The sequence below is a fragment of the Haliotis rufescens genome, unplaced genomic scaffold, assembly GCF_023055435.1.
Source record: "Haliotis rufescens isolate VD_foot unplaced genomic scaffold, xgHalRufe1.0.p SCAF_10, whole genome shotgun sequence".
NCBI lineage: Eukaryota > Metazoa > Mollusca > Gastropoda > Lepetellida > Haliotidae > Haliotis > Haliotis rufescens.
In genome coordinates this window covers 31,198,671-31,210,505 of record NW_025963780.1, presented here as the reverse complement: position 1 = coordinate 31,210,505, position 11,835 = coordinate 31,198,671, and the positions used below count along the sequence as shown (strand labels likewise).

General features: G+C 40.5%; 1 protein-coding gene across 6 annotated transcripts in view; it reads right to left on the bottom strand.

Moving 5' to 3' along the window:
* Positions 1-3,718: 3,718 nt before the first annotated feature.
* The window catches only part of LOC124135080 (putative ankyrin repeat protein RF_0381), a 41,088-nt gene continuing 32,971 nt past the window's right edge, over positions 3,719-11,835 (bottom strand). For all 6 annotated transcript variants that reach the window (XM_048389457.1, XM_048389468.1, XM_048389449.1 and 3 more), the window contains 6 exons: positions 9,569-9,617; positions 9,099-9,133; positions 7,753-7,801; positions 6,593-6,627; positions 6,219-6,267; positions 3,719-5,339 (listed from right to left, as the gene is read on the bottom strand). In XM_048389457.1, coding sequence (XP_048245414.1) covers positions 4,093-5,339; positions 6,219-6,267; positions 6,593-6,627; positions 7,753-7,801; positions 9,099-9,133; positions 9,569-9,617 — 1,464 coding nt within the window. In that variant the 3' untranslated portion in view covers positions 3,719-4,092. The remainder of the gene's footprint in view (positions 5,340-6,218; positions 6,268-6,592; positions 6,628-7,752; positions 7,802-9,098; positions 9,134-9,568; positions 9,618-11,835) is intronic.

Below are 11,835 nucleotides of genomic sequence, written 5' to 3'. Positions count from 1 at the left end.
GGCCTTAGTAAGGCTTTCAAAATCTGTTATGGTAGACATGTGGAGGACATTTCCAGATTTGACGCATCAATGTAAAAAGTAATGACTTTGCAGGTGAACAATTGACCTGCTTTTGCATGTGTTTGTGGCCGATGCAACAATCATCTTTTTGCAAACACGTATCATTGGTATTTGATAGCGATTCAAAAACACATGCTTTTGACGTTGTTTGAATCGTACAATGGACTCTGCATTTAGCAGAGATTGCTTATCATTAGGACTTCTATATTATTTGTAGTTCGTTAACCAGATCAACTGCGTAAAAAACTGAAATGAGGAAAAAAATAAAATGACTTTTGACCAAAAAAGTTTGTGCCAACTCGGTTTTGAAATTTTTGAGATGAGATTTTTTTCTACTTTGTTTGTAACAAATGCTGATTAATAGGTATTTATAAACATCTTCATTCTATTACGAAGTACTTTTTCGGTATCTTGCAATGTTGAAGACTTGTTTGTTTTTCATTCATTAGTAGCAGTACTAATATGGAAAATGAATAATATTTTTATTTTTTTCGAAAGCCTGGATTGAATTTTTGTCCGAACATTTTGTAAACTGACTAATAAAAAGTTAAAGTCCGTATGGAACGAGTTTTGTCCCTTTTAGTGTATGCACCACTGTCCATGGTGCCTTGGTGCCAGACAAATCTCATTAACATCAGATCTTAGTTCTCGCTACCGCTAAACAAAGATCTCAGGACATCCCATTAGGGGTCACGTCAGAACGACCTTTCATCCGACCAATCAGAGCGTCGCTTACCAGATCATGAACCAGATCAGTCGGAATGCGATTTCTAATATTGAAACCTCGAAAACTTTAACACGGGGTATTCCGAACGATAGTTACGGGCTTAACGACTGAATCCATACAATCTTGACTATGTATTAGCCATTTCAGAATGTTCTTTTGTTCGGGTTTCAAATTTGTAATCGAGAATTTGTCAAAATATGTTTGGGAGCGTAGTCGCCAATTTGAAATGAGTGCCGTAAAGCAATTTGAAATGAGTGCCGTAAAGCTGCCTTCTGATTGGTTAATGTTGACTTCTTGTAGGTCATTCCATTGGTCGGTCAAAGTTCGCGAAAGGTTGTTCTGACGTGACCCGTAATAGGATGTCCTCGGATCTTTGTTTAGCGGTAGCAAGAACTAAGATCTGATTTTAATGAGATTGGTGCCAGACATTAGTGATACATTGTTACAATGTGTGTATGGTAGGTGTTGTTCCTCCTCATTGTTCTTTTCTTCTCTCAACCTTGTAACAAAACCCGTGAAGATCCGGTGTAGAAGAGGTCTTCAGCAACCCATGCTGGCCGTAAGCGACGAATTTGCTTGTCATAAGAGGCGACTAACGGGATCAGGTGCTCAGGCTCGATGACTTGGTTGATACATGTCATCGTATCCCAATTACATAGATCAATGCTCATGATATCAATCACTGGATTGTCTGGTCCAAACAAACTTGTAACAGAATAGATGCAGTTGTGGACAATTGCAATGTGTATAAATACAAATTAAATTTTATCGGCAGTCAAAGAGTGCTGATGACAACACTGAGCACAATGTCATAATACTTTCCACATCAATGATGCAGGTCTCAGACGTTTACCGCTTAGGTGAAACCCACCAGCACGGGTATGGTGCTGACAAGGCAAAATCCAAATAAGGGATCTACATGTCACAACTTTTGAGGTATCACGGAGGATGCTGTTTCTACGAAGATTTAAAAGAGTCATACGATTTCCTGCCCAAGACCTCAATAAGGCTTTCCCATGGTGACATGGATGGCCGTTCCTAATTTTATGCTTCAGTGACCAAAATGGTGTCCGATGCAATTCCCTCTTTTGTGTTATACCATGTGTTCCCGCGCTTGCCTTTGCATGTGTTTGTGACAGTGATTCACAAACACATGCTTATGATATAGTCGAACTTGTACAATGGATTCGGCTTTTGACAGAGATTTGTCATGATTATAAAGGAAATGGTTTTGTCGCAGTAATAAAAAATCTTTTGTAACCGACAAAGGAAACTCCCAAGACACGGCACTTTGTCATGATGAGTACAAGGGATTATTTGAATGAAAGTTTCTTATGTACGATCTTGTATTACATATGATAGAAAACACTCATGTACAGCTTCATACTGCATACATACCATTAATACATGGCTCCGATGTTCCTACAGTTTGGCCCTCCAAGAAATCACACAAAGTGAACGTCAATTCTTAAATAGCCCGGATTATTACATCAATTAGTGATTGCAGTCTCACACATTAACGTAAGGCGAGTTCATGATGGCCTGTAGAGACAGCAGAAATTCAGTCGCCGTGTCGTGTGGTGAAGGCGTTCGATATGGTTTCACGACCGTTTCAATATATTCTCGCCATGGTCTCTATCCTGCACAGGTTCTGGTTTATTCTGCTGAACTTTTTGAGTGAGGGATATCGATTACATCACTGGTGCTTTGGAAATGTAAACACCGCGAGTAACCTTCGTCCCACGAGCGTCTACCGTACCCTCGTGTTCGCTCTTCCAACCAAACCCAAGGCGAAAGTTTTTCCTGACTTACGTACAAACAAACTTTCGGAATAAATTGAGAAATTGTACAAAGCAGCCACTTGAGTTGCCGACCGCCTCCGTGGACTTGTGGAAGAGAGTCCGACCGGAGTCGGAGCGTCCGTCTGTATAAAAGATGTTACTTGTTGTTACCCTGGCTGGCGCTCGGCATTAAGGGGAGTCAGTGTACTCTCTGAGTGGGGTAATCATGTTAAACCGCGGTATGGTACCCCAGTGGGCTAAGCACTATAAAATCGGCTAAAGAGATCGGGTGGTCAGGCTCGCTGCCTTGGTTGATGCATGTCATCGTATCCCATTTGCGTGAATCGATTCTCATGATGTCAATCACTGGATTGTCAGGTCAACTCTCGATTATTTACAGACCGCCGTCATATATCTGGAATATTGCTGAGAGCGGCGTTAGACAACAAACAAACAAACAAAACTTGCAAACACGCTTATTTTATTTTCCGAATGAAAACATGTAACAAGAACATATATTTCATGAATATATAAGCACATTGTTCATGAAATGATGCATAAATACATTATAAACTTAATAGCTGATGTTTTTGGTAAATGGTTAATGAATACTTTTTTCTCTACCTAATAAAACAACGATACATTTGCAACGATGGCAGATGTAAGCACAAAAATTAGCATGAAAGATATTCACAATCTGCCGCTGACCTCTCAGTGGTTTAGGAGGGAACATTAGTGCGCAGTGAGGTATATTAACAGGTGCGAGTGGTGTTAAATAAATGTTAGAAAACTATCACAAATTCGAAAATTGAATCATACACATTGCACTACGATTACTATGGCCGACTAATGTTGATGTTCCATTTTGTTGAATGGACGCATAATAGTGTTGCCTTAAAACAAAACCCGTGAAGATCCGGGGTAGAATAGGTCTTCAGCAACCTATGCTTGCCCTAAAAGGCGACTATGCTTGTCGTAATAGGCGACTAGCAGGATCGGGTGGTCAGGCTCGCTCACTTGGTTGATGCTCATAATATTAATAACTGGATTGTCTGGTCCAGACACGATTATTTACAGACCGCCGTCATAAAGCTGGGATATTGCTGAGTGCGGCGTTAAACAACCAACCAACCAACCAATTGCATGGATCGATGCTCATGATATTAATCACTCGATTGTCTGGTCCAGACTCGAATATTTACAGACCATCGTCATATAGCAGGAATATTGCTGAGTGCGGCGTAAAACAACACACTAACCAACCAACCAACTTGCATCGAATATTTCACAAATCTGTGATTTTGCTCATTATTATTTAAATACAGGCACTCACGGTGAAAAGGCCATGTTTTGTAATTAGGCAAAGTGTTGTGATTGGGTTATGATTTTTTTTTAAATGAGTTTAGACGCAAGCAATTCAAAATTAATTAGCACAATGGTAGATGTATGTGTGTTTGTTACGTAGATTCAGGTTCAGATTCAGCTAATCAGGAACTCTTACACAAACAATCTTCGTCAACATAGCTACTCTGATGAGTGTTCCTTGGACACAAGGGAATCAAACAGAGACATATACCCCTTTTCCTTTGCTAGCATTGCTGGCGTCGACCCACTAGCATTCCTGGCGTTGATGTCAACTTTCTGCAGAGAGAGGAGATACGTCACCATGTCCACGTCGTTACTCAAACAGGCAGAGTGCAGGATGTTGTTACCGCTGTCGTCTACCAGCGATATATCACCTCCTTGTTCCAGCAGAACACCAACCACGTCTCTGTGTCCGCTCACTGCTGCTAGCATGACTGGAGACCGGCCGCAACTATCCCGGCTGTTGCTGTCAACGATATTCTTTGACAGCACATGCTTCACCATCTCCACGTCACCCCCAAGACAGGCAACGTGAAGGATGTTATGGCCGTTGTAATCCGCTAATGTCGCATGGCATCCTCTTTGCAGAATAAGGTCCAGAACGCCTCTGTGTCCCTTTCCAGCTGCGGCCAGCAATGGTGTCCTGCCGTATTCTCCTTTACTGTTGATGTCAACAAAGTTATTTGAGAGAATGTTTTGCACCATGGCCTTGTCACCCCCAAAACAGGCCACGTGAAGTATATTGTTCTTGCTCTGACATAGAAGTGACACATCTGCTCCTTTGCTGAGAAGGTAGTAAAACACACCTCGATGGCCCATCCCTGCTGCTGACATAAGGGGGGTTCTACCATTGTCTCCTCTACTATTGATGTCAACGATGTTCTGGGCCACGAGGTACTCCACCATCTGCACATGACCTCCAAGGCAGGCTGCGTGAAGGACGTTGTCACCGTCGTTATCGACCAGCGAGGTTTCCGCTCCATGACTCACAAGGACGTCCCAGACTATTTTATGTCCCTTTTCTGCTGCAGCCATCAAAGGAGTCCTCCCGAACTGCCCACGACTATTTATGTCAATGATCTCCAGTGATATGATGTAAGACACAAGGTCCACGTCCCCACCAATGCAGGCAACATGTAAGATGTTGTTACCAGACTTGTCAGCCTGATACACATCGAATCCTTTGCTAACAAGAAAGTCAAACTCATCTCTATGTCCGTACTCAACTGCAGTCATTAACAAGGACTTTCCATCCTTGCTCAGACTGTCTTTGTCTTCAGGGCCACATATCAACTGCTTTACACGATCTAGGTCCCCTTCTTTACATGCGGTATGGATGTCGGTCTCAGAACCTTCTGTTTCGCCGGGTTTGTCAGGGATGATCCTCTCATCACAGAAGCCATCAACTGCATTACATGAACTTCAGATGTTAAATTAAAAACATACAGACAATGTAAAACGGAAACAGTATCTGCGTGAGTTGGAGTGAATGAGTATGGTTTTACGCCGTTTTTAGCAATATTCCAGCAATATCACGGCGGGGGACACCAGAAATGGGCTTCACATATTGTACCCATATCGGGAATCGATCCCGGGTCTTCAGCGTGACGAGCGAACGCTTTAACCACTAGGCTACCCTGCTTGAATTGGAAGTACGTGTCAGCCTTATGTTCATGGTAGGCGTTTAACATTTTGGAGGGGGGGGGGGGGGGGGGGGGGGGGGGGCGGTCGGGTAGCCTAGTGGTTAAAGCGTTCGCTCGTCACGCCGAAGACCCGGGTTCGATTCCCGACCTGGGCCACAATGTGTGATGTGAAGCCCATTTCTGGTGTCCCCCGCCGTGATATTGCTGGGATATTGCTAAACGCGGCCTAAAACCATACTCAGTCAGTCAGTCAGTAACATTTTAGGGACATTTAAAACGTCAACGCCAGAGACTAACCAGTCTCGATTATCCCCCGAAACAGATTCCATTGGGCGTAAAAGGCAAAATAGCGATGAAAATATGAATGGATCATTGAAAATAAGTGATGACACCAGGTGTTCGCGTAACATGCTTCAGTCTACCACTACATCTGCATTGCTACTATCCTCAGTGATCGATGCTCCTTGTCGTATCGCACAATGGATGTTTAACCTATACTTTCGTCTGGCGGTGATACATAAATGTTGCGCTAAGATGGATTCTTGCTGCCATGCTATATATTTTTTAACAGACATGCAGCAAAAACGAGAGGTTTTTGCCAGATAAATTCCATCACATATTACCAGTCGTAAATTAACCAACCTGGTTTTTGCTTTTCTCGTAATCCAAGTTTACTTTGTAAATCTGTTATCTGCAATAGGAATTACAAATTAAAAATATACTAACATACACATAATGCACGATTAAATATCGACTTAATGGATGCAGACCCGAAGCAATAATAAAAGAAATAGAGTTTGAGAAAGACAGACACTTACATTTCACTCAACAATAAACCCATTTCACACACGTGATTGAAAGCTAAGGAGTATGGACGTAGGTGGCAACGCACAATACACTAATAGTTTACCAGTTTTAAATCCATCAAAGTGGCAATCTGACTGACTCCTCATTACAGACAAATACATATAATAAGACTATTGTATTTGAATGTGTGAATTCATATGAACCCTCACCTTCTTGTGAACAGCATTGCGTTTCTCCCGTTCAACTGCAAGTACAATTTGACCAATAACTGAGCATACTTCTTGTTTGAGAATATTGTTTAACGCCGCACTCCACATTTCCAGCTATATGATGGCTCTCTGTAAACAATAGTTTCAGGACCAGAGAATCCAGTGATTGATATTGTGAACAACGATCCACGCTAGTGGGGTCCGATGACACGTCCTCGAGCTAGTCACTGGGCCTTCTAACCGACCCATTTCGTCACCTCTAACGACCAAAGGGGGCTAAATCTAACCCTGATTCCCCGACATAAGAAAACCTATTTAAGACATAACATTATCTTTTTCGTTTTTTCTCATATTATTTCTGATATAATCGTCACATATATTGCTAAACACATATTCAGTTATTCTGCCTACCAATGAAGATCCGGGTTAGAATTGGTCTTCAACAACCCATGCTTGTCGTAAAAGTCGACTAACGGGATTGGGTGGTCAGGCTCGCTGACTTGGTTGATGCATGTCATCGTATCCCAGATCGATATCAATCACTGGATTGTCTGGTCCAGACACGATTATCTGCAGATAGTCGTCATATAGCTGGAATATTGCTGAGTGCGGCCTTAAACAACAAATAAAAACATTATTCTGCCGCGTTGGAAGGTTGGATTGTCCTTTTTCTGTGGCAGTTCTGGAGTGAGTGAGTGAGTGAGTGAGATGGGTTTAACGCCGCTTTCAACAGTATTCCAGTTATATCACGGCGTGTCAGCTTAATGTGGGAGGAAAGCCCGAAGTGATGCAGGTGTCAGACGTTTACCACTTCGGTGAAATCCACGAGCACGGGTATGGTGCTGACAAACCTAGAAACATAATCGGGGCGAACCGGGATTCGAACCCACAATCATGGCAGTACAGGAAGCATACACAGAATTATGAATATGCTTAGAGTATGTGTAACAACAGCTCCTTGAATCCCAGTCTGTGTGAAAAATGTTCTTTACCGATAACTAAAAACATCGACTATTACTTCACTATAAAGCCAAAATACTTATTTTGCTCGTCAATGAACCCATCAGATTTAGTGTCCATGCAACCGACATAAGCAGCAAGAAGAAGTGGTCAGCAATAAACATGATTATAGAAATAGCAACAAAGATTCCTGTGCGTACGATCAGCATCCTTGTTCAGCTGTTCGAAACGCCCTTTCATCGTCTGGATCTGAAATACAACAAGACACATTCTTAAGAAGTAGTTTGAAGACAATTTAACAAAGTTTAAAACACCATTGTTCACTGTTGTTGTGTTCACTGTTGTTGTGTTTATTGTTGTTGTGTTCACTGTTGTGTTGATTGTTGTGTTCACTGTTCTTGTTTTTACTGTTGGTGTGTTTATTGTTGTGTTCACTGTTGTTGTGTTCCCTATTGTTGTGTTCACTGTTGCTGTGTTTATGTTGTTGTATTTACTGTTGTTGTGTTCACTGTTGTGTTCAGTTATTGTTTTTATTCTGGTTGTGTTTACTGTTGTTGTGTTAACCTTTGTGTTCGCTGTTCTTGTGTTTATTGTTGTGTTTACTGTTGTTGTGTTCACTGTTTTTGTATTCACTATTGTTGTGTTCATTGTTGCTGTGTTTACTGTTGTTGCGTTTACTATAGTTGTGTTCACTGTTGTGTTACTGTGGTCGTGTTCACTGTGATCGTGTTCACTGTTGTTGTTTTTACTGTTCTTGCGTTTACCGTTGTTGTGTTCACTGAATTGTATTTATTGTTGTTGTGTTTACTGTTGTTGTGTTTATTGCTGTTTTGTTGATTGTTGTTTTGTTCACTATTTTGTGTTTACTGTTGTTGTGTTCACTGTTGTTGTGTTCACTGTTCTGTTCACACTATTGTGTTTATTCTGGTTGTGTTTACTGTTGTGGTGTTCACTGTTGTTGTGTTTACTGTTGTTGTGTTCACTTTTGTTGTGTTTACTGTTGTGTTCACTGTTCTGTTCATACTATTGTGTTTATTATGGTTGTGTTTATTGTTGTGGTGTTCACTGTTGTTGTGTTTACTGTTGTGGTGTTTACTGTTGTTGTGTTCACTTTTGTTGTGGTTACTGTTGTTGTGTTCACTGTTCTGTTCATACTATTGTGTTTATTATGGTTGTGTTTATTGTTGTGGTGTTCACTGTTGTTGTGTTTACTGTTGTGGTGTTTACTGTTGTTGTGTTCACCGTTGTTGTGTTTACTGTTGTGGTGTTCACTGTTGTGGTGTTTACTGTTGTTGTGTTCACCGTTGTTGTGTTTACTGTTGTGGTGTTTACTGTTGTGGTGTTCACTGTTGTTGTGTTTACTGTTGTGGTGTTTACTGTTGTTGTGTTCACCGTTGTTTTGTTTATTGTTGTTTTGATTACTGTTGTGATGACTGTTATTGTGTTCACTCTTGTTTGTGTTGTTGGTGTCTGTAGCGTGGAGCCCTCCATTAGCAATACCACACAGACACACTTAAATGAACATGTAGGACAAGGACACTTGTACCTTTTGGTTTGCCTCGGCCTTGTATTCTTCTGTATCTGCAGATAATTAAACGCATGACTGAATTATTGTTATTCACGCTAAAATGTATGTCGCAAGAACAAAAAACACACAGACAGGTCGCGTCTAAACTGTATACTTTCAGTCATGCTCATTCTACAGTAAACAGTTCCTACAGAATGAGAATGTATTTGACGCCCTTGACACAGTACAGAGTTTCTACAGAATGTGAATGCATCTCACGCTCTAACTACAGTACACAGTTCCTACAGAATGTGAAGGCAATCACGACTTTGATCGATGATGATACCAGGAAAATTTCGTTTCAACTGACATGAAATGTGTTCTGTGCAATACAATATTTGTAGAAACCAGCGCGCTAGAAATGATACAATGCAAATTCTCGTTTCGTTGCAATGTTTAATTTTTCTTCTATGACAAACTTTCTTGTACACAACTCCCTGTTAACGTACCTTGAGTTTCCTGTGTCTGCGCTTCCAGTTCATCCTTCAGGTTTTGTATCTGTTACAAACAGATTGTCAGACAGTCAATGCATAGATCAAACGTCAATGAGCTGGGGATTATCTGTCAAATATCACTACATTCTCTTTCTTAGTTTAATACGGTGGCCCATAAGGGACATGGAGTCTGTTTTTCCATATTTTGATATTTCACTTACTTTTATCGTATTACTAACCTTTTTGCAAATTAACACGATTTGTCTTAAATATGTGATAAATCATGTGTAAAGAAGATATTGAATCGCTGAAAAGTGAAACGAAAATGTCAAAAACTAAAATGAAACCACAGAAAACTATTTCCCCCGCGGTGAAAACTATTTCCTGCTCGGTGATAATATTTCCCCCGCGGTGAAAACTATTTCCTGCTCGGTGATAATATTTCCACCGCGGTGGAAATAGTTTTCTGTGGTTTCATTTTAGTTTTTGAAATTTTCGCTTTTGTTTTTGACATTGTCGTTTTGGTTTTTGACATTTCCATTTTAGTTTTTGATATTTTCGCTTCACATTTCAGCGACTCAATAGCTATTTGAAAGTACATTTTCCATGTTTTGGTTGTTTTTATACATGATTTATAAGATATTTGTTTGAAAAATTGTGTTTATTTGCTAAAGGTTACGATAAAAGTAAGTGAAACATCAAAATATTGAAAAACAGACTCCATGTCCCTTATGGGTCACCGTACTTTCTCATTCTCAATGCATTTTCTATTCACAAAAGAAGCAAACATTTTTCAGAATGACAGACGTTGTGTGTCCCAGTGTTCAAGATGTCACAGCGTGTGACTATCAGGGCAGTGACGAGATTTCTGTCACGATTAGTAGGAGTGATTCAAAAGGATAATGTTTGTGATGTATCTATCGTTCGTGCACAGCAGCCGTAATTCTTGATCTACCGCATCAGTAATGGTTATTTGTGGATCTTGTAACCATTATTTAGTCATCGAGCCTGGGTGAAGTCAAATCCATCAACGTGTAAATCGTATGTTTTCCTTATTTGACAAGGACTCGTTGATTTTATAAAGCTGAAAGGACACACGTGCGTAATGCCTGCTCTGTTAAGTCGGAATTTAAGTGTTATGTATCATACAGTAATACCCTTGGTTGTGAGTGAAAAATCCGAGGAAAGTTTGCAGAAGCGATAAAACTATTCCATTATCATAAGCAGTATCTTCAAAAAGGAGTGAGTGAGTGAGTTGGGTTTAACGCCGCTTTTAACAGTAGTCCAGTTATATCACGGCGTGTCAGCTTAATGTGGGCGGAAAGCCCGAAGTGATGCAGGTCTTAGACGTTTACCACTTCGGTGAAACCCACGAGCACGTGTATGGTGCTGACAAACCTAGAAACATAATCGGGACGAACCGGGATTCGAACCCACAATCATAGGTTTCTTGGGAGCCCAAGGGAGGTAACTCTACACAGCGAATCGCGGCGCCTTAGACGACTTGGCCACCCGTGTCCCCTTCCAAAAGGAGGTATCATAATGTCCATTATGGGAATACAGTCTTGATCAGTAGATGTCCACACAATAGTCTGAAACAACTGCAAACCCTTTCAGTAAAATATATTTGACTATGGAATCCCTACTATAATGTTTATATCAAAGTGATACATCAGCTCGTAATTCAAATAGACAGACAACTTGTCCATACGGGTGTTGCCAATATTGTGGAGGATGCTCACTTATCTAAACATTCTCATGCAGTTTGAGATTAAAGCCATGTTAGGTACAACGTTGTTTTTATGCAAGTCGGTGGGAAATTATGTTTGTGTTTAGAAAGACTGTCAATTATGTCAACGATGAAACCATGATAAATATTGCAACAATTCTTATGTATAATTTCTCAACAAAAGAAAGTATTAATTAGGTAACTCTTAAATAAATATATATATAATGGAAATGCATTGTGTAGAATAGGTAGGTCAATTGGCCTTTATACAAATATATCTGCATGTCTGTAATTCAAATAAGCTTACATAGCCTAAGTACGTATTTAGATCAGACTATTGTTCCCTTCATAAATACGATGGTGCATTGCACATCAATGGTTCATTCAATGAAACAAAGACCATTGTTTTTCAATGATCGTCGTAATGTTACCCGATGGAACCCAACGAAAAGGAATGTCCTGATCTCCAACCTTCTCAAGACAGGAACAAACCAATCTCTGATTGCGTTCTTTCTCTGGATCTGACCAACAAGCTCAATGCCATTTTGAAATT